The following is a 27,990-nucleotide window of genomic DNA, read 5'->3' as shown; positions in this document are numbered from 1 at the left end:
GAAGTTATGGCTGAACAGAAATGTACCTTTATTTAGATTCTGATTCTTCAAAGAGCATCAGTTGTTAAATTTGGTTTAAGCCATGCTTAAATAAAACGCATACAAAATATGATTATTTATAGCTCTTCTGACTGGAAAGCAGAAAATTCTGTGTTCTGTTTCACCATATTTGCTAACTTTATTCTGAAGCAAAACCTTCTAAATGCAAATCATTTTGAAAGTGAATAAAATAATTTCCAAGTGATCTACCCCTGCCCTTTTTATATATGAGTTCTGTGATGCTGCCTTCTTTTCAGTACATGTTCCTTTGTTGCCATTTGGCTTTCATGGAGATTGCGAGCTATAACCCATGGCAGTCAGTTTCAGAGTCCTCACTCCAGTGGGCATCTCGTTTCTCTGCCACAAGTTTGATGAATTGAAAGTGACTAGCATAAAGCTTGAGTTTATCACTGATGTCCACCCATTTCACTTTTCCAGCATCATCTCCAGCTTCTAAGGTAAGGTTATCCATTATCTCACCTGGTTACCAAAGAAAAAACATCATCAAGAAAAAGTAATTTATTCATTTCTTTTTCAGCATAATTCTGTATCTTCAAGTATTGCTACTATAATAACCTTAAATCATCATTATATTAAGTGGCCAAGTGAATTAAAAACTAGAATATTCCAAATTTCCCAAATGCCCCAATTTTAACTAAGTTCCTAAATTTTAAGTGACGGTACCAGTAAGAAAGCTTTTCTCTTTAAAAAGTAAAAATATTACCCTTCAAACAAAAAAAAAAGAGTTCACATTAAATAAACATGAAAACTCACATCAAAATTCCAGAAGGATTACAGATTTAAATGTTAAAAAAAATGAAAGAAAACAATTATTGATGACTCACTTTAGAGTCTTAAGGTAAGTGTACTTTTCCAAGTATGACACCAAACCAGAAACCATAAAATAAAATATTCAGTGGGGGGATGAGGTGGTGGTGGGATGAACTGGGAGATTGGGACTGACATGTATACACTAATATGTGTAAAACAGAGAATAAGAACCTGCTTATAAGTAAGTAAGTAAAATAAAATTCAAAAAATATTTAGAGTTATATTTATAAATACATATATATTTATTAAAATATTTATAATTATCAAAAATTAAAAAGAAATGCTTTCAATCACTGTTGGCAATCTAAATGGCATATTTCTGTAGGACAATTTGGCAATGTTTATCAAGAGCTTTTAAAAGGCAAATGCTCTTTGATGAGCATTCATTCAAAAAATATCAGAGTGCCTCTTATGCACCAGACTCTGTACTGGGGATACAATAAACAACCCAGCAATTCCACTTCAAAGGATTTATCCTAAGGAAATAAAAAGACAAGGCTACTGAAGTATTCAAGGCAACATTATTTATAACCAAAAAGAGAAAATGGGACATAACCGAACTTTCCATCTAGAGGGCACAGATCATTAAATAAATGATAAGACAGCTACAAAAATGCACTCCCATTAAAAGGGAAGCCATTCTATAAATACTGATATGGAAATATGTCCATAATATATTTTTAAGTGAAAATTCAAGTAACAAAACAGAATGTACAGTGTGAGCCCATTTTATTTTAAAAACAGCTATATAAAATCTGGAAAAAGATAAATCAAAATGCTAACAGTGGTATCTTCGGGAAATGAAATAACTGGTGCTTTAAAATTTTTTCCGCTTTATGTCACCTATTTTCTAAATAACTCATTATAAACACTATATCCTTTATCTTTACAATGATTACCTTTAAAATAATAAAATAATAAAGCTACTTCTTAAAAGAAAAGAATCAATTGAATATTTCAGCATAACAGGTTTCTAAATCCCAGTGCTAAAATGACAGCTCTTTGTGTATCTCACAGCAACTGCAACATCCAATTTTCAATGGAGAACCAGAATTAAGAAGTAAACCTGAATCTAAAAGTTAAATTAAAATATCTGATTATCTAAATAACAGTGTCCTCTAACATGCTCTTTATCAGATCTAATAATGTCTGAAAAGCATCCTCCCCTTCTGGTCACCTAATAAATTACACAAAACAGAATTCTAAAAAGTTTAAAGTTTATAGTCTGACACGTGAAAAGCTTGGAAGTCATCACTCCTATCTTCACACACAAAAAATCTGAACAAACTGAAAATCAACAACTCTTTTTGGATCCATCAGAGAATTGAGGTCACAGGGCACAATACCACCCTAAAAACTCGAGAGACAGGCAAATACAGAGAATCACAACTTACCAGGAACAGAATCCCACCTCTGGAGCTTTCAAGTGGTAGAAACATTAAAAATGTAACTGACTCATTTTTGGAAACTGATCTGTGAACTGCCTTGAGAGAGAAAATCTCCTGGAGGCACAGTCTTGGGGTGGGAGGGTCATATTTTCAGGAGTTTTACCTCCAGGAATGCCACCAGGTTCTCAGAGTAAAGACAAGAAAAATCCCCACTTGCTTGCAGCAGGGAGAGGGGAAAAGTAACCATTCTGAAATAAGACAGAGCATTCTGCCCTTAAGAAAAATATTTCACCAGTCCTAACCAACCTGGGGGAAGGGAAATACCCAACTCTAGCCTTCCTATCTCGCCTAAGGAGTGTGAGGGTGGAAGGAAGAAGCTGAGAAGTGGCAGTGAAGGTCACAGCCCAGGGGCCCAGGCTCACTGAAAAACTAAGTCCTAATCATTGGGTTCTCCTGTGATTCTCCTCCAAAAGCCCACAAACCCCCTCCAAATCCCACAGCAATAGGGATTCCATAAAATAACAGGAAGTGTAACTGAAAGAATTGCCTGGCCCAGACCTTATTTAAGTAGTCTCTAGAGAAACCCAAAGACAACAGAAGAGACAAAAACAAAAACACCGGAGGAAGTTTTAGCCTCTGACACATACAATTACAGCAAATAAGTACAGCCTAACTCCTAGTCAACTAAACATAAGGCCTCACACTAAAGATCTATTTACCTCAGTCTCTTTTACTGGATACATCATGTTCACCTTTCAAAACAACTAGAAGGTATGCTACAAGGCAAAGAGCACAGTCTGAAGAGACAAAACATCAGAGTGAGACTCAGATACAGCAGAGATTTGGAATTATCAGACCACAGATTTTTTATTAAGTTCAGAGAGAAAATAAAACAGTGAAAACAGTGATTTGAACAACTCAAACACTATAAAATCACCCTCTAGAGGGTCAGTCATTGTATTTTAACTCCAAAAATACGCAGCTAACAAATTTATCAGTACTTAAGTTGTAGAGACCTGCTTGTAAATTGTATTTGCATACTTCTCCTTCTGAAATGCTTCTTTTAAGTTCTCAATACCAGGATGAATTATCCTAATACTTTGGTTAGAGTTGTTGTTTGGAAGTAATGAAATTGGTGCTGGGAGTTTTCTGAAGTTCAACAAGAATGTAAAAGTGACAGATCTTCTAGTTCCAGCCCATTTTGTAAGGAAACAACTGAGTCCAAGAGAACATGTGATTTGCACAAGGTTATACTGAGACAGGAAGGGGGCAGGGCAAAACCTTTAAAAGAATGACAAAAACATTGCAGACAGTACATAAACTGGTTAGAACCAACTAGGTCCAAGATGGCAGATGATTCCACTTCCACTAGATCTTGAGCCTCAGATCTATACGCTTGAGCTAGATCTATACGCTCATTGTAATATATCAGCATGCTAAATGACACACCCACAGGTGCCATAACAGTTCCAAGGCCGACCATAAAAGGAAAAAAGTGGATGGTGACCCAATTCCTGGAAATCCCCACCCTTTCCCCAAAATAGCTGGAATAATCCCCCCACTCGTTAGCCTATGAAATTACCCAGACCATAAAAACTAAATGTCCCATATTTTGAGGCCTCTTGCCTTCTGATATGGCCCACACTCTGTCTATGGAGTGTGTATCTCCCTGAATAAATCTGCTTTCACTAGTCTTGCTCTTGTATTCCTTCCCACATGAAGCCAAGGACCCTCACTCACTTGGCAGCCCGTCCCAGGGACTCGCCTGAGACCTGGGATATGACCATCCACTCGGGCCCTATTTTTCCTGCAACAGTACAACTTAGAAAGGAGCCATGAATGGAACATTTAGTTCTCTGACATGGTACCCTCATTTCATTATGCTACAGATGAAAACAAAATATTTAAAATGTCATCCAATTCAGCAATAAAATATGTTTCAAAAGAAGCCAGCCATTCAATGTATGTTAAAATCATAATTAATTTTTAAGATAGCAGATTCCCACCCACCCTCTAAAATTTTTAAATCCATTGACCAGAAAAAAACGTTCATTTAAAATTTTTTCAGTACTTGGAATTTTTTTGGTATTGTTTTGTATTTTAATAATGCATGCTCTTATAAAATTATTTCAAACACTAAGACAGATATAAACCCCATTTCCTTTACCACAGCCATACTTCCTACCCAAATCTCCAGTTGCTTTTGTTTTTATTTTACACAAATGGAGTCATACAAACAACTTTAGGGCACATAATTTTAGTCTATAAATTTAACCTTAATTTTATATGCTACCAATGGATTAAAGGATATTAGTTACTGGTAACACTTTTAAAGCTTTCTTCTACATATTCTTATAATATAAACAATCTGCTTTCATACAAATATTATCCTATAACCAGTAGTTGATTGACTTAAAATGCTAAAATAGTCCAGATTTAACCGTGCCCCAGTAGTCTGCTTCACTTAAATTGGATCCTCTAATTCAGTTAGCTTAATAAACATAAGTAAGATTACCTGTTTCATCATGGTAATTCACAGCTTCTGTCTCCATCCATGCGTTATCAGTGTTCCGAGGATCATCAACATAACCTTTATATATCTATTTTTAAAAGGAGACAGACCGAAAAAAAAGAGCAGGGTGAACAGGAATGGGTAGGTAGAGAAGAGCATGCTAACTTCATCAGAATCAGAAATATCCTGTTGCAAACAATGCACATTTAATTAACATTAGTGAACTGTACACTTAAAAATGGTTAAGATGGCAAATTATATGTTATGTGCTTTTTATCCCCAAAAAAGAGAAATGTAAACATTACAGGACCTTTAATGTAGCATTCCATACGCTTGTTTTACATTTTCCAGGGAGGGAATTCCCTGATGGTCCAGTGGTTAGGACTCGGTGCTTTCACTGCCAGAGCTCAGGTTCAATCCCTGGCTGGGGAATTAAGTTCCCACAAGCCGCACAGCTCAGCCAAAAAACAGTCGATGTGAAAATGAAATTAAGAAAACAGGGACTTCCCTGGTGGCGCAGTGGTTGAGAATCCGCCTGCCAATGCAGGGGACAGCGGTTCAAGCCCTGGTCCGGGAAGATCCCACATGCCGCAGAGAAACTAAGCCCGTGTGCCACAACGACTGAGCCTGCATGCCACAACTACTGAAGCCTACAGCCCATGCTCCGTAACAAGAGAAGCCACCGCAATAAGACCACACACCGCAACCAAAGTAGCCCCAGCTCACGGCAACTAGAGAAAGCCTGCACACAGCAATGAACACCCAATACAGCCAAAAATAAAATTAAAAAATAAATAAAATTTAAAAAAAAAAAAAAAAAAAAAAAAAAAAAAAAAAAAAAAAGAAAACAGGGACTTCCCTGGTGCGCAGTGGTTAAGGCTCCACGCTTCCAATGCGGGGGCCCGGGTTCAATCCCTGGTCAGGGAACTAGATCCCACATGCATGCTGCAACTAAGAGTTCACATGCCACAACTAAGGAGACCGTGAGCCGCAACTAAGACCCAGCGCAACCAAAAAAATAAATAAATTTTTTTTAAAAAAAAGAAATTAAGAAAACAATTCCATTTACAATAGCATCAGAAGAATAAAATATTTTAAAAAAATAAATAAATAAATTTCCCAGGGAACAATATTCTCAAGAACATTTTGAGGCAGCTTTAAAATTCATAAAACCCTCAACACCTCAGACTCTAATTTCAGAATTTCAGAATAGTCATATTTGGGCCATATGATTTTTTTTAAGAGTCTATAAGTATTTTTCTGTTTTAATAACTTCTGTGATTATAGTTTTCGACATACAAAGATAGATTCTTCTAGTTAGAAATCTATAAATAAGGTTAGCAAAGACTAATATTTAAGCTATTAATACGTGAAAAGATTTGGATCTAGCCATCTAAGACAAATGTGACCCGAAACCCAGACAGCATATTGATAAATAATTAAGAAATCTTAATTCTAGAAAGAAAACAAAGCAATTCAAAGAAAAGCCAATAAAAAAGAAAAGAAAATCTACCCTTTTCCTTATTATCAGTGCACATATACCTTATAAAGTGATCTTTTTTAATCACAAAAGGTATGTAGACAAAACAGCCATGAGACTTAAATGGTTATGAATAAGAAAAACTCTGAATAACATAACTTAAAATGTAAATGTCCTTTCATAAAAGCTGAATTCATGCAAATTTTTTAAAAAAGAAAAGATTTTCCGTTAGATGGGTGAACTCAGTGTCACATTAGCTCACACCTAAAGAAAAATTAAGAGGAAAAAATGTATTATAGTAAATGATGTAACTGGCCTAAAGTTGGACTATAAAAATTTAAGTAGAAATCTATTTACAGTGAAGAGCTACAATTTAATTTGTTTTTATGAACATGTATTTCAAATATACAAGTATTTCACTTTATTCAGAAAATGATCTACCAGATTTCCAGGTGAACTTTAAGTAATTTTCATTAATCCCCAGGACTAAATCCTTCCTGGAAATCTTCATTTCTTACCACTAGATGTTCCTGGCTGAAGAGCTTGTGCAACTTTTCCTCTAATTCTCTCTTTTCAGCACCAGATTTCTGTAAGGAGTTGAGAGCTTCCTCACCAAATTCTCTTTTCAGTGTGGCACTAATCTTCTCTCCTGGATCCACCATCCCCTAAGAGGCACATTTTTGTTTAGAAAAAGTAATAAGCTTCAATTCAATCAATAGATATTTACTGAGTGATGCAGTGGACATATATTGCTCTATCTGCCCATAATCTTCTGTGATATGTTCTTCTCTAAATCATTTGTTTCTAGTACAAGCAGCTTAGCAGCGTATCCCATATACTCAACCATAGTAATTAGTCCAAAGTTAGCCTACGGTCAACTGAGCCAGTCAGACTCCTTTCCTGGTATCTTCCAAAGTCAAGCTATGGGAAGGAAGGGATGCAGGCAAGAAAGAATACAGCAAATTGATACTTTCCCCATTGGTCATTCCATTCCAGCCAAACTGACCTCCTCAGTGTTCCTAGGATATGCCAGACATATCCCAACCCTAAGGCCTTTGTACCTGCTATGACTTCTGCCCAAGATGCTTTCCCCAGATATCCCTCCACATGGTTCACTCGTTCACCTCCTTCAGATCTTTACTCAAATGTCACCTTCTCAGGAGACCTTCTCTAACCACCCTATTGAAAATTGCAAACTCTCAAACACTTCCTAATCCCCTGCCTTGCTTTAGTTTTTTCCTTAATATTGATATTTATCACCTTCTAACATTACAGTAACTTGTTCATGTTATATTATCTGTCTCCCTCAGTGGAGTGTGAGCTCCAGGAAGACAAGGATGTTTGTTTATGTTGCTCTGCTGTATCCTCAATGTCTAAAATATTAGCTGACAAAAGGCAGATGCTCAAAATATACTGAGTAGATCAACGACTCTCAAAATTATATTAACGACAACAGTTCCCTGACTGATCAGAATTTCAAATGACAATAAAAATATAAGATCCTGTGATGATATCATTGTATTTTGCATTCAGCACTGAGTGGAGTTTGACTATTTGGCTCTTATAATTATCCTAAGCTTTTGTCACAGTCAGCTACAACCTTCATTTTCATTCCATTTTACCCGACAAAGAAAAAAAGCCATTCCTGCAGATAGGAGAATGTGTATATAAAGAGCCATCCTCTCATCAAACTATCTCCGTTTCACAAGATGGCATAAAATATAAAACCCACTACTGAACACATACACATTTTTAAAAGCCCCTTGAAATATACTACTGACACGAACTCAATAGAAGTATACTCTTCCTGATGATATTATGAAAACTCAAAAAACTACAAGGAACAGTAATAGTGTTATCTTTTTAAAAATACTAAAAATCTTACCTTGGGCTTGGAGTAGGTGTTGAGTTCTGAGATGAAACCCAATATTAGTGAGTATCTACTATACCAGGTGCTTTATATGCTATCTCTAATAATCCTGTGAAATATATATGATTATTTTTAAAACAAAGGTCTGAACTCCATATCACTAGCTCAAAGTGCAAAGGTCAAAACACAAGCCCGGGTCTAACTCCAAAGTCCACGTTCTTTCCCAAAGGTTTTAGAATTAGACTCAGATTCTAACAGCTTTGTTGTATTATCCTACATTTGTCATTGACAATGATACTTCATTGCAAAAGAATCACTGGGGAGGAATGGAGAATAAATGAAGTAGAAAAGATCCATACACAATAACCTTGTAGTAAATAAAGCAACTAAAAAGAACTTACAACACTGATTTGACTTAATTTTAATGCTTACCCCTGGGATGGCCCATTCTCCACAGTCTTTCCTTTTTATTGCAACAAACTGTAAGATGTTTTTCCCAGAAATGGGATGGGTAATTTTATTTCCACTTCTGTCCCTTTTCCACCTATAACAGTAATGTAAGGTCATAACTGATTTAGAACAAAGACCAAGGTTCTATTTCAAGCTTAAGACAAAGCTATAAAGATATATTTTTCTTTATAACAGAGTATATATAAATTTACCTCAAATCAGCTAGTTTTGTAAAGAAATATTGTTTTGTATTAAAAATATTCTTTATTTAGCACTGTTACAACCAAGACAAATGTCTACTTTCCATAAAGGATATTATAGTCTCCATAATAAAAATTCAAGATATAAACAGTTTTTACTACTTAAAGTAAGATTTATCAAAAAAAATTAAAAGCAGAACAGAATTTAAAAGAAGGGTCATAGGGTGGGATAGGGAGGATGGGAGGGAGGGAGACGTAAGAGGGAAGAGATATGGGAACATATGTATATGTATAATTGATTCACTTTGTTATAAAGCAGAAACTAACACACCATTGTAAAGCAATAATACTCCAATAAAGATGTAAAGAAAAAAAAAAAAAAGAAGGGTCATAAAAGTTTTTTTTTTAATCCAAGGATCCTTTTTAAGAATTTTAAGTAGTGAAAAAGATCTATAATATTTGCTTTTAACAGTTCGTCCTACGTTTTCAGAAAAGCGGATTATATGATACAGGTTCAGCTGATCTCAAGAAAAGTGCTTCTCAATCTTTATCCCTGCTTTTGATAAAAGAAGTCTCACACTATCATTTAATTTTATATCTCAAATTGAATTGCATTTTTTTAAAGCATCGAGGTGACGTTAATTTCAGAATGTGCTTTTTCTAACCACAGCCTCCTTCACAAAGATGTTGATAAATCTCCCCTTCTCCTTCCCTACACCCACCACATCTACTTCCTCCTGCCGAATTTTAAGAATAGTTTTAATAGCCTCTTAGGCAAAGATAAAGATTTTGAACTTCCAGTACTAAACCAAAAAAGAAAGCCTATGATCTAATCATCACTCCACATGAGACTCAATAAAATATACTAGTTTAGAAGACCTAAATAGACATTTCTCCAAAGAAGATATACAGATTGCCAACAAACACATGAAACGATGCTCAACATCACTAATCATTAGAGAAATGCAAATCAAAACTACAATGAGGTTATCACCTCACACCAGTCAGAATGGCCATCATCAAAAAATCTACAAACAATAAATGCTGGAGAGGGTGTGGAGAAAAGGGAACCCTCTTGCGCTGTTAGTGGGAATGTAAATTGATACAGCCACTATGGAGAACAGTAAGGAGGTTCCTTAAAAAACTAAACATAGAACTACCATACGACCCAGTAATTCCACTACTGGGCATATACCCTGAGAAAACCATAATTCAAAAAGAGTTATGTACCAAAATGTTCATTGCAGCTCTATTTACAATAGCCAGGACATCGAAGCAACCTAAGTGTCCATGGACAGATGAATGGATAAAGAAGATGTGGCACATATATACAATGGAATATTACTCAGCCATAAAGAGAAACGAAATTGAGTTATTTGTAGTGAGGTGGATGGACCCAGAGTCTGTCATACAGAGTGAAGTAAGTCAGAAAGAGAAAAACAAATACCATATGCTAACACATATATATGGAATGTAAAAAAAAAAAAAGGTTCTGACGAACCTAGGGGCAGGACAGATATAAAGATGCAGATGAAGAGAATGGACTTGAGGACACGGGGAGGGGTAAGGGTAAGCTGGGACGAAGTGAGAGAATGGCATTGACATATATACACTACCAAATGTAAAACAGATAGCTGGTGGGAAGCAGCTGCATAGCACAGGGAGATCAGCTCAGTGCTTTGTGACCACGTAGAGCAGAGGGAGAGGGAGGGTGGGAGGGAGACGCAAGAGGGAGGGGATATGGGGATATATGTATACGTATAGCTGATTCACTTTGTTATACAGCAGAAACTAAAACAACATTGTAAAGCAGTTATACACCAATAAAGATGTTAAAAAATTTTTTTTGAATATAGTAGTTTAGATATGAGTGCCCAGATTTCTTTATATTGTGGCTGAATACCATATCTAACCCATAATTCCTGCCCCAAAAGAGTTCATAGTCTAGCAGTGGAGCTAGACATGTATGTGAATAAACTACAAGAGTGACAGCTTGATGAGTACAGTAAATAGAAATGAAAGAATAATTGGTATAAGAAGACAACATCTGTTTTTAAGGATGCCAGAGAGAGGAAACAAAGTTATAAAATAAAATAATGTATTCAAGAAACTGAAAGTATATGTGGCAACATAAGCATCAGTGAGGGAAAGATAGATGGTGAGGCTGGAGAAGTATGCAAAGAATTCATCAAATTCATCTGCTTAGAGAGCCAGAGAATATTTTTTAAGCAGGGAAAAGCCATTAGCAATTTGTATTTTAGAAAGCTCACTCACTTTGACAAAAGTTTGGAAGTTGGTTTGGAGGGAAGCAAGACTGGAGGCAAGAAAACCAGCCAGAAGACTGTTACCAGGGTCCAGGTACAAGACGATGAGCACAGGACTGAAGGTAGAGACAGTGAACATGGAGAAAAGACAGATTTTACCTTTACTTTTTTCTTTTTTAGCCTTTACTTTTTAAACGTCATTTATATAGCACTTATTATGGACCTGATACTGTTGTGCTTTAATGTATTTATCCACTTAAGCCTCAAAACCAGCCTATAAAGTAGCTGTATTATTATTTTTATTTACAGATGTGGAAAATGAGGCACAGAGAAGTAGATAACTTGCCTGAGGTTGCAGAGGAAAAAAGTTGTATAAACCAAGATTTGAACCCTGGCAATCTGGTTCCAGAATCTGCACTCTTAATCACTATACTATTTTACTTAAATTAAACAAACAGAATTTACACGAATTAGGTAAGAGGAGGGATACGGTGGCAAATGATGGCTCTGCCCACTCAGAAATGTTTACTAGCACCTACTACACCTCACGTGCAAGGAGCTGGGAAAACGAAGACTAACACAGAGTCTCTGCTCAGCAGGCCAGCCAGCCGGCCGGTCACAGCTGGAGCCCTGGGAAGAGAAGCTGAACGCAGAGAGATGCTGCTGGGCAAGAAGGCAGGACCATGCAGATGATGAAAAGCTTGCGTATCACATTTACATTCTCAGATTTTATCCTCAGTGGACTCATTTAAGGATTTTAAACAGAGTAGTTTCTTGTTATGTTTCTGTTAGTACCAAATACATTGTCACTAAATTTAAAACAAAATTTCTTGATACAACAGAAATAATATCTCATTTTAACTAGTGAACCTCATTAACGTTTATTAAATGCTAATGATATTCCTATGTATGATTCATATTCCCTCCCTACTTCTGATGGTCCACACCTTCCTGTTTCTAACCAAACAGGAAAGAAAATCATACCGCCATTAACTTTTTTTTTTTTTTGCGGTACGCGGGCCTCTCACTGCTGTGGCCTCTCCCGTTGCGGAGCACAGGCTCCGGACGCGCAGGCTCAGCCGCCATGGCTCACGGGCCCAGCCGCTCCGTGGAATGTGGGAAATTCCCGGACTGGGGCACGAACCCGCGTCTCCTGCATCGGCAGGTGGACTCTCAACCACTGCGCCAGCAGGGAAGCCCCCGCCATTAACTTTTGATCCGGGTTTATTCACAATAATATATTAACACTTCCCCTGTCATTTCGACTTTAAAAGATATACAGGAACTTCTGAAAACTTCCCATTATATGTGGGAAATCTCTAGGAGAGGTATCTGGGAATCTAAAAACTTAACACTTTCCCTGGGGATTCTGAACAAGAAAGTTCATGAAATTCTGCACGATTCAATGCTATTTTGCATCATGAAGTACTTGGAAGAAAAGGGGACAGAATCTTTGCTCTAAAAGTGCCTGTGTGATTCTTATGATTACTCATTAGTGAAATACTGGTGTAAAAGAGAAAGAACAATATTTGGAGCCAAATACCCCTGTTTCAAATTTCAGACCTACATGATTTAGGCAAGTCACTTAACCTCAGTAAGTCTCCACTTTCAGAACCATAAAATAGATATGTCAATACCTACCTTGAGGAGTTCCTGTGAGAAACAAATGTAAAAACTAATAATAGCACCTAGCAAAGCGCCTGGAGTAAAGCAATATTTTTAACAGTTCATTTAATCTTGTTGATTCTTTCTTCAACATCTTTCATTCCTCTCTTCCTTCCATTTCTACTGCCACTCATCTATCTGGAGGGACTCATCAGTTAATAATATATGTATTACTGAGATAGCAAAGAAATCAACTTAAGATTACTGTTGAAAGCTAGTTTCTGCCACTTGTGCGCTCTTTTATAGCCTTGGACCATCTCTAAGCCTTCAGTTTTCTCATCTGTATAACAATAAAGTTCAAAAAGTCTACCATTTCAAAATGACACACAATCACCATGTTTACTCTCAGTTGCTATTTGGTTCACCACAGATAAAGATAAGCTAATTAGAGACTTAACTTTCAAGACTCTGGCTTCCCTTTACTGCTTCTTGTCCCTTTGCTAGCATTCCTGCTTCAAATATTTCACACCTTCCTGTCTTTAGACAGCCTCACCAAAGTCAAAAGAAACTGATACTACCATTAATATTTACTTATATTATTTTAACTACATTCATTAATAAGAATATATTAACTCTTCTCATCTCACTTAAACCATAAAGTTTCTGAAGGAATTCTAGATGGACAGAAGTAGGTCAGTATGTAGGTAGACAGGCAGGCAGGTAGGTGGGTAGATGGATGGATAGATGGAAAATAAAACTGCGGTTGGGTGTGGGATAAAGATACCTTTTGTCAGAGGAAATTGGACGGGCAAGTACGAGAATAAGATGGGGAGAGAATTGGTGTCTCCCCCAGAAACTTGAAAATAAGCTTCCTTAGGGTTAAACTATGAAATCATTATTATATCCCAGATCAGAGAGAACAAAGTCTCCTGTAAGAAAGGAAAGCCCTCAAAATATCAAAACTAAAAAAGCAAGAATATTGAGGGTATCTGCATTATTTAAAGAAGGAAAATGACAATCACATGTGAGGAGAGAGGCTGTCAGTGAAGGAATCCTAAAAATAAAAAATAAATAAAAGAATGACAGAGATGATGGAATATTCCACATGTGTTGGGAAGACGACTCCAGTGGAGATGGCTAAGTCCATCTAAACACTACATTCCCCTACCTCCTGCACTGTGATTCATGCTGGCCGAGAAGCCCTCTGACTATGATTTGGCTTACCGGATGGATCTGCCTCGGGAAGAGAATGCCTTCCCCCTGTCCTGGAACCTTCAATGGCTCCACTTCATACTCCTTAACTTTGGCATTTTATATTCTCCACAATAGAATGGCATAAAAATTAATTTTAAGTCTAATTTATCATCCACTATTCTCTTACAAGGATCTTCTGTTTCAACCAAACTGGTCTTTTCACTGTCCCTCAATACGCAAATAGATATTACTACAAGCCTTGTTCCTAGGCGTCCTCCCGTCCCCCTATCTAAGCTTCTAGTTCAGCTCCAGGCTACCTCTTCATAATACCTTTCTTGGGTGCTCTGGTTTACCATCATTATGTCCCACACATCTGATTCTCTATTTTTCTGAAGCATCCTGTATCATCCATATTACTTTGACATGTTCCCTTATTTAATATTTTCTGTCTTGCAAATGAGAACAGAGCTCCTCAATGACAGGAAGCAGAAACTTAGGACTGTTACACTCTTTCATATGCACCAAAGCACTTACTCAATTCTGAGAACAAACAGATGCTCAATAAATATGTGGTGAACTAACTTTGTTTAAATGATGCCTAACCTACTCACACAACATAAAACTACAGCTTTACACTTAAATCACATCACTGTAATTTTACATCAAGTCCCTTTAAAATATAGATTTCATGTGTGTGCATATGAATGTATATATACGTGTCTGTGTGCACACACACATATATATACACGTATATGCAGTCAGCTCTCTGTATCCATAGATGTGGAACCCATGGAGAAGAAGGGCTGACTGTACTACCCCATTTTATGTAAGGGACTTAAGCATCCACAGATTTTGGTATCTGCTTGAGGCACAGGGGCTGGTCCTGGAACCAATCCCCCAGGATGCCAAGGGATGACTCTATATAAAAACACATACATATACATACATACATCTGTGTGTGTGCATGTGTGTATAATGGATATGTAAAAACATGGTTACAGTCTGTATTTATCCAATTGCTTAGCTCTTTGCTACTAAAATGTGTTTTTAGTTCTTACCTGGTTATGATGGGATCTGCAGCATGATTGGGGCCCCATCGCCCCAAAAGCCCCCGGCCAACCAGTCCTGTCCGTCCTGCAGGATTTCTGGAAAAAAACCCCATAAAATCAATTGAATGTGCTCATCTTTTTTAACACAACTTGATATGGCCCAAAACAAGGTAGTAAGAGCAATAAGAAGGAAATAATATCTCTACACAAATCCAGTAGCACTATTACATATTTGACACTCAAAGTACAGATTTCCTTATAGTGTTATTTAACTTTTCTTTCGTGCTTGTCTTAAGTTTGGGGCTTGATCCAGGAGGAGGATCTCATTTCCATAGTTGTTTTACAATATAATAATTTGTTTCAGTTTTCACCTGTACTTCAAAATTCAAACTAGAATCTTACTGGACTCAAGTCCGGAAGAATGAAATGCTCCGCACCTATCATCGTCTACTTCTGCGACAGCAATGCTTTATCACTGAGGACACCCACACTTCACTTTCTCAACATCCTCTTTTCCCATTCCACTCTCCTACAACCTGTCTCACCCAAATAGTTTTGGTTACATTTTAAAGTCCATTTTTTCACAGTGGGTTCTAGATATTTATTATCAGTAATAGATATTTTATAGCATATAATGAGGTAGAAGTATTTAATATTTCAATGTCATTTTCAAATATACCAAATTCAATTTTTTATAACAATTTTATAAAAATGCCAACTACTATTTAACCTAATGCCACACCCAATGTTAAAAAGTCTGTCAGATAAACATAGCAACACTCATGCCTGAGTGATTTTCTTCCAGTTTCTTCCAATATTCCTTAAATGTTCAACTTTCATTATGTAAAATGAAATGCCCTAATCTGCAGTCTTACCTATTTAATGTTATATCTTTGATCCTCCCAGTATGTAAAAGTAAATAAACAACCTGTCAAACTTTCCTTTTCAGCCATCTCTTTTTATTCTGGTCTTCCCTGTGACTTTTATTAAAGTTGAGTGAATCTTTATATTGTTTTATTCTAGACTCAGAAATATCTCAGCAAGACTTGCAAATAAAAACAGAAAGACAAGACACTTGGCCAGGTGACGATAATTCTACTTTTCAAATTCAGGAGGAGGGGCAGGGTGGTCAGCAGCTATGTTTTATTCCATGTAACCATACACGCCTGAATACAAAGGATCAAAGCCAATATTGAGAGATAATGTTAGTTTTTATAGATGACCAAGCCTGTTATTTATAAACTAGAAGCTGTAGAAAAGACACATAGATTATCCTATAGCCTGAGCAGCAGAGAAACTTGTTTGCAGAAAAAGAAAACCAAAGGCAACATATAAGGAAAAGCAGACATAAAGCAGAGAGACAGTTCTAATGGATTTCCAACTCCACCCTTCCCTAAAGTTAGCTGCATTTCTGCTCTGGGCTTGAGATGGTCCTATAGCCCTGTGGTAAACTTCACTTTTTCACTCAAGCAAGCTAGAGCTGGTTTCCATTTGTCAGAGAGTTGACTAAAACAACAGGCTATCTTGCCTTTGCTGACTATCCTTTTATATATGTACATGTCTTTTAATATATTTTACCCAGAAAAGAATCTAAGGAGTAAGTCAAATGCAAGGAGAGTTTGACTTGAAAAGGTTCAATAACATAGAAAGGCGAGTAAGTAATGAACAAAGAAAGAATTTAGCAAGAAAGACCAGGCTAGGGCTTCCCTGGTGGCGCAGTGGTTGAGAGTCCGCCTGCCGATGCAGGGGACACGGGTTCGTGCCCCGGTCCAGGAAGGTCCCACATGCCATGGAGCGGCTGGGCCCGTGAGCCATGGCTACTGAGCCTGCGTGTCCGGAGCCTGTGCTCCGCAACGGGAGAGGCCACAACAGTGAGAGGTCCGCGTACCGCAAAAATAAAAAAAAAAAAAAAGAAAGACCAGGCTAGGGTGAGAGGAGCTCTACTATCTCCAAGTCTTAGAAGAACTAAAAATATTTTAGTTTTTGCAACATTTTTACGAGGTAATAGGCATGATTACCAAATCTGTGATCTTTTTTTGTTTTATTTGAGGCATGCTAATTTGTACATTTCTTCCTAACTTGTATAATGTCTTCTTAAGGAAAATGGAAAATATTGGAGTTGTGTAGAAAAATCACTTTTAGAAGTACAAAAAGAGGGACTTCCCTGGTGGTCCAGTGGTTAAGACTCTGTGCTTCCACTGCAGGGGGCACAGGTTAGATCCCTGGTCGGGGAACTAAGATCCCACATCCCACTCACATGCTGTGCAGCAAGGCCAAAAAAAATTAAAAATAAAAAAAGTACAAAAAGATACGTGATGTTAAACTGTTGGGCTATTTTTATTTTTACTCATATATTTGGACAAATTCTTACTTTAAGGTATTATCTCATTTTATAAATAACTACTGAAATACAGTTTTTAATCCTTTCCTTCTCTGTTAATTTATTCAATTACAGTTGACCCTTGATCAATGCTCCCGTATAAACTTATAGTCGGCCCTCTGTATACACGGTCCTCCTGTATCTGTGGTTCCACATCCAGGGATTCAACCACACTCAGACGGTGCAATTCTGTAATATTTACTATTGAAAAAAAATCCATGTGTAAGTGGGTCTGTGTAGTTCAACCCCTGTTTTGTTCAAGAGTCAACTGTAATTATTTCTACTTCAAGGTAAGGTTACAAGAAGATGCATTCAAACCCTGTCTCTACCACTTACTCACTGTGTGCAAACAACTTACATTCTCTCTCCTTACCTGTAAATGGAACTAAAAATATCCACCCACAGGGTTATTGTGGTGATTTAATTAGATCGCATACATAAATTCTTTCCTACAATGTCTGGTATACACAAGCACTCAATAAACATTAATTATATTGATAAAATAAAATGTATATTTTAAGGCAGGACAAGAAAATTTTTTTTTTTTTTTTTTTTTTTTGCGGTACGCGGGCCTCTCACTGTTGTGCCCTCTCCCGTTGCCGAGCACAGGCTCCGGAGGTGCAGGCTCTGCTGCTCCGCGGCATGTGGGATCTTCCCGGACCGGGGCACGAACCTGCGTCCCCTGCATCGGCAGGCGGACTCTCAACCACTGCGCCACCGGGGAAGCCCAAGAAAATTTAAACATAAAATTTTCTGTGTCCGTCTGGGCCTCCACCCTCCTTCCTTAATGTCAGCTGCACTGTGCATTAACCAGACCTCCCCAAAGACGGGAGCGCCCGCTTGACCATAAAAATCCACTTTTCCCCCCTTTATTCTGACACTAGCAATGTAGCTTCTTAAAAGAATGGCATTCTTTCCCGGCTCTGAAAGATGGCATGGTGACTTGCTGCTTGCTTTGCATGTGCTCACCTGGACTATGTATCTTCGGTGAACTTTATGTAAAATATCGGTATGTCATTTTAATGTACAATCCTTCATCTCGAAAATGTATATGACTGTATCTTCGAACAGGTGGAACAGTTCTCAGAGCTTTCTGAGAGTCTGTCTTCCGGGTTATAATCCTCAGTTCGTTTGAATAAAATTCCTCCCTTCATTCTTCTTACCTTGATTGTTAATTGAATTTTCGTTGACAGTATTTTCTACCTTTTAAAGACCATTATTGTAAGATGTCCCATCCCCAGTACCTACCTAGGTCTTCCATTTTCTATCTCATACAGGCCATTCTGGCTCTTTCTCTCAACATGCCCATCCTTTTCATTAAACTTCGGCGAAAAGCTGCTTTCACTGTAATGAGAATACCAATGCAAAATAAGAAATAATGACCCAATACTACCAACAGCTTAATAATGCCAGTCAGTTATTTATAAAAGCAGTATCCTTGAAACTAAATTTTTAGTTACAACATTAGTTAGTTTTCATTTACAAATTCATCAATTCCTTCAAAACAGTTTCTGGAAAAAGAAGATCTGTTTAACCAAAACATCTTGTAAGACAAGGATATGTGTTGTAACCCCTCTGGGAAGGACTAATGGCAGACACACTGGAGCTCCTCCCACATACCACAAGAAAGTCTATGTTACTATTAGCAAAGTGGAATTGTCCGTGGGCACAATATGGCAATTAATGGTTCCTATAGTTCTAAAAATAAGATTCCTTCTGATATTTTGTCATTTCTACTGTTTCAAAGTAATTTTAATTTCTTCAAATGTACACTGATTAATACTTTGATCAAAGTAAACCCACAAAACATGAATTCACCCACAAACTTCATAATAACCATGATGTAGATTAAAATAGATATGCTAGAAATGTTCCAGATTTGATCTGGACATAGCTCTGGATTACAGAGTTATATAAATATAAAATCTTACTGAGCTACACCTGCATACTTAAGAAATGTATACTTTACTGCATGTATGTCATACTCAAAAAAAAATTTTTAAAGCTATAAATAAACTACTTTCCTCCCCATTATGAAATCGCTGATATAATTGCACTGACAGTGAATATTTATATAGCACTGGACAGTTCATGGGCAGTTCTGACATAAGTTTCACTTTTTTTCTTGCTTTAATTCCAATAAGCAAGAGAATAGATATATTTGTACTCTGTTTTGGAAATAATTTCCAACTTGAATGATCCAGACATTTTCTCAAGACTTCTAACCATTCTTCCATTGAACACACATGTAAAAATAATTAAATGGTAAAAATCATGAAATTATGAAACCAGACTTATAATGCTCTTGGGACTCTAGAAATGCACCAGTGTATGTGGAATCTAAAAAATTGGTACAAATGAACTTATTTACAAAACAGAAATAAAGTCACAGATGTAGAAAACAAACTTACGGTTACCGGGGGGAAAGGAGGCAGGGGGATAAATTGGGAGACTGGGATTGACATATACACACCACTATATATAAAATAGGTAACTAATAAGGACCTACTGTATAACACAGGGAACTCTACTCAATACTCTGTAATGACCTACATGGGAAAAGAATCTAAAAAAGAGTGGATACATGTACATGTATAACTGATTCACTTTCCTGTACACCTGAAATTAACACAACATTGTAAATAAATATACTTCAATAAAAATTTTAAAAATAAAAGAAACTAAATAAACATTGAATACTAGTTAATGAAATACTTGTTGAAGTATATAGGGGGAGATGTACTGATACATCAAAAAAACAAGATGGGGTCTTCCCTGGTGGCGCAGTGGTTGAGAGTCCGCCTGCCGATGCAGGGGACGCGGGTTCGTGCCCCGGTCCGGGAAGATCCCACATGCCGCAGAGCGGCTGGGCCCGTGAGCCATGGCCGCTGAGCCTGCGCGTCCGGAGCCTGTGCTCCGCAACAGGAGAGGCCACAGCGGTGTGAGGCCCGCGTACCACAAAAAAAAAAAAAAAAAATGAAAGGAGGAGGGATAGATGGATATTTATGTGAATAAAATAAGTATAATAAAATGTTGATAAAAGAATCAAAGTGGTGGATTTATGAGTGTTCCCCATAAAGTTCTTTCAAATTTTCTGTATGTTAGAAATGTTTCATAATAAAATTTTAGATAAGTAAAGGGAGCCATCTTCTGGGGGAAAAAATAAAGCATGACTCTAGTTATAATTGAAGCATTAACGTTAGTAATAAAGCTTGATTTAGATAGTGATACAAATTTAACTTTTAAAACACAAATTGAATGAAAAATAAGAAGATGTATTGTCTTCCTCTGTTTACACTGTATAGCACCCCTGGCAACATTAATTTTAATTGTACATAATGTGTATGTATAATATTTGTATAAACATGTACATCCTCTAAAATGAGTGAAATGGAACTCATTTACAGCTAATAATTTCTCCACAAGTTAGCTTCATGATTAATTAATAATCCAAGTACTATTACAAACACACCTTTGGATTAAATAAGGAAACTGTGGGTAGAAATCAAGTCACAGCAATAAGTGATCTGGTAAAGTTTAACAACCTAATGAACTAATACTGGATCAATCCAACTAGCAAAAATTCTTATTTAACTGACTAAATAAGGCCTTGAGAGGACGATCATTTATAATAAATTTACCCATTAAATCAAACTTATAAAATGTTCCCAAACTAGGGTAGCAGCTTAGCAGAGTAGTTAAGGGCATGAAATCTGAAGTCAGACTGAGCTCAAGTCCAAGCTATACCATCTACTAGCTACATGACCGACCAGATGCAAAGGACAAACTTTCTGTGCTTCCATTTTCTGTGTGTGTTTATTTCTCTATAAAGTAGAAATAACAACCCTGTCTGCCTTCCAGAATAGTCATAAGAATAAAATAAAATAATGGTTATAAAACATTTAGTACAGTGCCTAGCTCACAGTTAACACATTTTACAACTCTATCATTATATTTAATCAAAAGAAACATAAATATAAAACATGAATCAACACAGCACTTCTCTGAATTTAGTCAAAACATTTTTGCTTGACTTTTTTTTTTTCCTCTTTCTCTCTCCTTTTTCTATCCCTTTTCTATCTTCTCACACTGGTCTAATTTTATCATCATCCTGTTCTTAGTAATCTGGAAAAAGTTTCTGAAAAATATTCACTATTCAAATACAAGTCTAGCTATGTTGGAAAATAACCACAAAAGGTGTTATTGATAACCCAAACAAAAGAAATAAAAACAGAGACCACCACTTGTCATTTCATACAGTAAAAAACTCCACAACAAAATAGATTTACCTATTTGGAAAGATCACCATAAAACCCCCAAAAGAATAAACAAAAATGAACTGAATAGCTTTGGCAAGAATTCAAGCAAATGTGAGGGACTTCCCTGGTGGTCCAGTGAGTAAGACTCCGTGCTCCCAATGCAGGGGGTCTGGGTTCAATCCCTGGTAGGGGAACTAGATACCACATGCATGCCGCAACTAAGAAGCCCGCCTGCCACAACTAAGAGCCCGTATGCCACAACTAAGAGCCCATGTGCCACAACTAAGACCTGGCAGAGCCAAAATAAATAAATATTTTAAAAAAAGAATTCAAGCAAATGTGGAAACTGAGTTATAATAAAGTCAAGCACTGGATAAAAACTATTTTTCAACTATAAAATGATAATTTACAAATACAACCATTACCTTCTCCAAAAGTCTTACACCCGGCTAACACCAACTAATTTACTCACCTGATCTGAGGATCTGCCCACCGAGGTCCAGCCAAGACAGAGACTGCAGTGTATTCCACAGGATTATAGTCTTGCCACTCAACAAGCCAGCCTACCTTTTCATTAGGAACCTGGCTGCGTTGAACTTTTGAACCTGGGTAAGGAGATGTCCGAGCCTTGTTGTGGGAATTCTCTTTGGTACCATCAGAACCAGACATCATGTTGGAGTTAAGATGAAATCCACAGGATGAAAATGAGTTACTGGGAGGAAAAAGAAAAATGTTTTATATAAGTACAAAATTAATTAATTAAAGAACCTAATTCACAGACCACAAAATAGAACTTTTCAAAGACTTAAAAATCAGAAAATTCTAATTTGATGCATATTAATGTAAAGATCCAAAATCTGTGAGAGATTATTTTCAAATATAAAAATATTGCTATGGGGCTTCCCTGGTGGCACAGTGGTTGAGAATCTGCCTGCCAATGCAGGGGACACGGGTTCGAGCCCTGGTCTGGGAAAATCCCACATGCCGCAGAGCAACTCAGCCCGTGCACCACAGCTACTGAGCCTGCGCATCTGGAGCCTGTGCTGTGCAACAAGAGAGGCCGCAATAGTGAGAGGCCCGCGCACCGCGATGAAGAGTGGCCCCCGCTCAACGCAACTAGAGAAAGCCCTCGCACAGAAACTAAGACCCAACACAGCCAAAAATAAATAAATAAATTTATTTAAATATATATATATATATATATATATATATTGTTAGGGACTTCCCTGGTGGTCCAGTGGCCAAGACACTGTACTCTCAATGCACTGGGCGCGGGTTCAAGCCCTGGTTGGGGAACTAGATCCCGCATGCATGCTGCAACTAAGAAGGCTGCATGCAGCAACTAAGAAGCCTGCATGCCTCAACTAAAGATCCTGCATGCCACAACGAAGATCCCACACACAGCAACGAAGATCCTGAGTGCCGCAACTAAGTCCCAGTGCAGCCAAAATAAATAAACAAATATTTTTAAAAAATATTGCTAAATCTTATTAATTGAAACCTATTCACTGAATTTATTTTCATTGAGAAAAAGGGACAGAAGTTTACTTTTGTTAGCACAAATGTTGGGGAAGATAAGTTTGTTATAAAAATTCAACCACAAAAACAAATGTAAAGGAAGACTCTTAGGTCTACACGAAGGAATCAATTTTAAAAATAGTTTACAGTCTAACATACATGTGTAAAAAATGTATGACAAAAATAGCACAAAAGAATAACAGGAAATGGAAATATACTGTTGTAGGATTCTCACATTATACACAAAGTAATGTAATATTACTTGAAGTCAGACTGTGATAAATGTACAAATTATAAACTTTAGAGTAAAATAAGAGGTGTAGAGCTGAAATAACTAGATAGCATATACAAAAAAAGAGAAAACAAAAAACTGAACCTTTACCTCACAGCCTACACAAAAATTTTTCATTTCTCTTCCTAAGAATTTAAATGCCTTCTCATTATTCTTAGAGATTAAAATTCCTAATGACCCTAAATTAGGATATTTAATATGATAAAGGGGATTCTGAGAACATGGTAAACTGATGACAGCTCCCTTCCCCTGCTCTCACAATACTGTAACAATTTGCCCTTCCTGACACAAATGGTGGATGGGACAAACACCAACTTTATGGGGTGGTGAAATAAGTCAAATTCATGTGCCTCTTGATATCATATAGTGAAAAGCACAGAGCAATCATTTCTGAGGTATTCCCTACAAGAATATATGACCTGAGTCTAGACATGAGGAAATATATGACACACCCACATTAAAGGATAACTTACAGAATAAAGGTCCATACTCTTTAAATCACTAAGGTCATGAACGATAAAGTTAGAACTCTTCCAGATAGAGACATGAAAACTAAGTGCAATCCATGATGAATATACTTATATCCTTCAACTCAGTAATTTCATTCCTGGTAATCTATCCCATAAAAATGAAATAACCAGGCTTCCCTGGTGGCGAAGTGGTTGAGAGTCCGCTTGCCGATGCAGGGGACGTGGGTTCGTGCCCCGCTCCAGGAAGATCCCACATGCCGCGGAGCAGCTGGGCCCGTGAGCCATAGCCACTGGGCCTGCGCATCCGGAGCCTGTGCTCCGCAACAGGAGAGGCTGCAACGGTGAGAGGCCCGCGTACCGCAAAAAAAAAAAACAATAAAAAGCAACCCAATTTAAAAAAATGGGTGGAGGATCCGAATAGATATTTTTCCAAAGAAGACACAGAAATGGCCAACAGAACATGAAAATATGTTCAACACTGCTAATCATCATGGAAATGCAAATCAAAACCACAATGAGATATCACCTTACACCTGTCAGAATGGTTATTATCAAAAAGACAACAAATAACAAGTGTTGGTGAGGATGCGGAGAAAAGGGACCGTTTGTGCGCTGCTAATGGGAATGTAAATTGGTGCAGCCACTACGGAAAACAATATGGAGATTCCTCAAAAAAATTAAAAATAGAACTACCATATGATCCAGCAATTCCACTCCAGGGTATTTATCTGAAGAAACCAAAAACACTAATTAGAAAAGATACACACACCCCCATTTTCACAGCAGTATTATTTATAATAGCCAAGATATGGAAGCAGCCTAAGTGCCCATCAAAAGATGGATAAAGATGTCTGTCTATGTCTGTCTGTTTGTCTCTCTCTCTCTCTCTCTCTCACACACACACACACACACACACACACACACACACACACACACACACACGCACAGAGTGGAATATTACTCAGCTATAAAAAAGGAATGAAATCTTTCCATTTATGACAACACGGTTGGACTCAGAGACTATTATGCTAAGTGAAGTGTCACACAGAGAAAAGAGAAAGACAAATACTGTCTTTCCACTTATATGTGGAATCTAAAACACAAAACAAATAAACATAACAAAACAGAAACAGAGTCATAGAACAAACAGGTGGTTGCCAGACGAGAGGGTGGTAGGGGGAGGAAAGAAGTGGAAAAGGGAGAAGATTAATTGAGGTACAAACTTCCAGGTACAAAATAAATGAGTCACGAGTATGAAATGTAAGATGTGGGGAATAACTATGTTATCTTTGTATGGTGACATAAGGTAACTAGACTTACCCTGGTTATCAAGTTAAAATGTATGGAAATATCATCACTATGTTGTGTAACAGGAACATAGTGTGGTAGGTCATTTCATGATGTATTTCAAATATTTATGCTGTACACATTAATCTTATACAGTACTGTATATCCATTTTATCTCAATAAAACTGAAGGGAAGTATTATGAAAATAAATTTTATATTATAGGTATATAAGTATATAGATTTGGTTATAACCTAAGTCTTCAAACAAGGAACTAATCAAATTTGTTTTTATTATATTTCTATTACATTTTATTTATAGCTACATTATTCAGCAAACTTCACTTTTATACCTTCACAGTCAAATCAGAGGGGATAATTTTAGCAAAAGTATTAGAAGCCTTCATCAAAATTTCCCCAAGACCTCCCTTACTCCTTTGATATTCAAACCATTCTTGCTTGAAACACTATCTTTCCATTGGTTTTGTCAACTTTTTTTTCTTTTTAACAAGAGCATTATGTCTTTTATTTTCCATGTACCTGTCCCTGTGTGAATCGAGGAAAGGATACTACCTGCCTTTTTTTTTTTTGAATAGACTTTATTTTTGAAAGCTGTTTCAGGTTCACAGCAAAACTGTGCAGAAAACACAGAGCTCCCATGTACCCCCAGTCTCCCCACCACACACACATAAAGCACCCCCCATACCAACATGCCCCACCAGAGAGTTACATTGGAAATAAGTGGGCCCAAATGTCCTAAGTGAGCAGTGGGACGTAACCATGGAAATCAGCCCTCCTCCCTCCCTACCCTACAAACAAAAGGTCGGTATTAGTTGTTTGTCCCCAGGATAAAACCAAAGTTTAAAGAAAATGAAGGACTAGAACCTCTATTGTGAATTAGGTATTAGAGAACACAGCAGAAATTTAGGCTTAATATCTCCGTAATTCACACTGAGGAAATAAAGTTAGGGCAGCTATGTTCAGCGGGGAAGCTGCTACACAGTGTAAAGTCTGGAACAGGAAGGGGGAGGTTTCCAGCCTGTCCACCTGCTCACACACCCTCAGCCGAAACCCTCAGGTCTAGGTGCACTGGTACCCGGGGGCAATATTCAATCAGTGCTCCTGTTTACAGAAAACAATGCCTATTATCTACATTAATCAAAATATAAATAACTAGCATCCGCCAGATGTTTGAGAAAAAAAACAAGGAAAAGGGACCAAAAAGGAACAGAACCAGTGACCCAGAAGGGTCAGACAATTCAGGAAACAGAAAATAATTTTTATTCTAATTATCATTTTTACACATTCAAAGGACTTTTATAGCCATAAAATAAGAAAAGGATATTAAAGAGAGCAATTAGGGGGAAAAAGTTCTTGTTAAAATTTACGATTCAATAGAAGAGATGACAATGCACAGGACAGCAGTCTGAACTAGTAATCTAGAAGATAAATTTGAGGAAAATCTCTAAGAACTTCATACAAACAGACAAACCAATGGAAAATTAAAGAAAAAGAGAAACAGAGGCACTACCCAGAAAGTCCAAAAGCTATCACTGGAGTTCCGGGGGTGGAGAAAAAGGACAGGACAGAAGAAAAAATGGGGGAAAAAACAAATAGAAGAAAATTTCCTCGTGCCGAAAGTAAACATGACATGAGAAGCAAAAATATAAATAAACAAGAAACAAACAAAAAAAAAACTCCTAGAGGCAGCCTCATAAAACTTGTTTATTACTCCGCGCCTACCATGGGCATGGTACCTAGGACATCGTGTTTAGAAACCAGAAGGAGAGAGGAATAAAAGGAGGAGGCAGCGTGAGCTACCATAAATGCCTGAATTTATCCAAGGCAATTTTTTTAAAAAAAGGTAACTAATAAATATATTATCTACACTGAAATGGAGAAGTGGAGGAGAGCAATGACGACTTATATTTTTCCTTTTACAGCATTTATACGGTTAGCATCTTTAAACTACGTGCATGTGCTAATTTTAACAATAATGTTTTAAGTATTAACCAAAAAAAAAAAAAAAACACCAAAAAACCAAAAAAATGGGGGCTTCCCTGGTGGCGCAGTGGTTGAGAGTCCACCTGCCGATGCAGGGGACGCGGGTTCGTGCCCCGGTCCGGGAAGATCCCACATGCCGCGGAGCGGCTGGGCCCGTGAGCCATGGCCACTGAGCCTGCGCGTCCGGAGGCTGTGCTCCGCAACGGGAGAGACCACAGCAGTGAGAGGCCCGCGTACCACAGGAAAAAAAAAAAAAAAAACCAAAAAAATGGCACGGAACAACACCACACCCAAACATGTGCTATTTAAACTCTCTGGGGACAAGAATGTTAGTGACTCATGGAGGATGGCAAAGTTCGAGTATCATAAGAAAGGTCACTACCGCTTGTTTTTCTCAAAAGGCAGGTAAAACATTTTAGAGCCTTTTAAAAAACATGTATATGGCCGTAAAGAGCTGGGACCCAAGCAAAGCCTACTGAAGCCGCCCGACCAGAAGCTGCTTCCCCCTCACAACACAAGGACTCGGGACAAGGAGCCAGCACTATAAGAGGGAATACCTGCACGCCGCGATGCTGCAACGGCCCAAGGACTTGAGAGTCACTGAGGCCAAGGCCACAGAGAGAGACACGGTGGCTAAAGTCTTCCCCAGGAAGCGTCCGGCCATCAGCAGCCCGCGTGGAGATGTGCGGAGCGGGGTCGCTGTTAGCTTGGGCCGCAGCCTCCGGCCTCCCCACACCCCTGGGCCCCGGGTATCCAGCAGGCACTAGGACCGGGCGGCCCTCGGGTTCCGGAGCGGGAGCAGCCAGTTTTATCTCATCAACACACAGGGAACCAAACGCCCTCCCCAAACAACAGCCCAGCTCGACACGCCGCCCAAGGGACGCCCAAACGGCCAGCGCC

At 37.7% G+C, this 27,990-nt stretch overlaps 1 protein-coding gene across 2 annotated transcripts; it reads right to left on the bottom strand.

The window, feature by feature from the left end:
• Positions 1-4: 4 nt before the first annotated feature.
• Positions 5-27,990, bottom strand: NUDT9 (nudix hydrolase 9). 2 transcript variants are annotated; one of them, XM_065877706.1, is made up of 8 exons: positions 27,648-27,990; positions 21,994-22,233; positions 18,511-18,606; positions 14,892-14,978; positions 8,553-8,664; positions 6,769-6,915; positions 4,774-4,858; positions 5-519 (listed from the first exon to the last, which is right to left on the bottom strand). In XM_065877706.1, exons 1-8 carry the CDS (start codon positions 27,752-27,754, stop codon positions 341-343), a joined length of 1,053 nt encoding a protein of 350 aa, XP_065733778.1. In that variant the 5' UTR covers positions 27,755-27,990; the 3' UTR covers positions 5-340. The 2 variants fall into 2 exon arrangements, with proteins under 2 accessions (XP_065733778.1, XP_065733779.1); XM_065877707.1 differs by lacking the exon at positions 18,511-18,606 and having other exon boundaries at positions 341-519; positions 27,648-27,754.

The sequence above is a fragment of the Phocoena phocoena genome, chromosome 5 (genome assembly GCF_963924675.1).
Source record: "Phocoena phocoena chromosome 5, mPhoPho1.1, whole genome shotgun sequence".
In the NCBI taxonomy this organism is placed as follows: domain Eukaryota; kingdom Metazoa; phylum Chordata; class Mammalia; order Artiodactyla; family Phocoenidae; genus Phocoena; species Phocoena phocoena.
Note: the sequence above shows the minus strand (reverse complement) of the source record. Positions and strands in the feature narration are given on the sequence as shown.

Coding starts and splice junctions, on each gene's coding strand:
- NUDT9 (XM_065877706.1), bottom strand. CDS start 27,754: ATGGCCGGACGCTTCCTGGGGAAGACTTTAGCCACCGTGTCTCTCTCT. Junction 22,234..27,647: donor TGCAGCATCGCGGCGTGCAG/GTATTCCCTCTT, acceptor TTTTCCTCCCAG/TAACTCATTTTCATCCTGTG. Junction 14,979..18,510: donor ATAGAAAATGGAAGACCTAG/GTAGGTACTGGG, acceptor GTTTTTTTCCAG/AAATCCTGCAGGACGGACAG.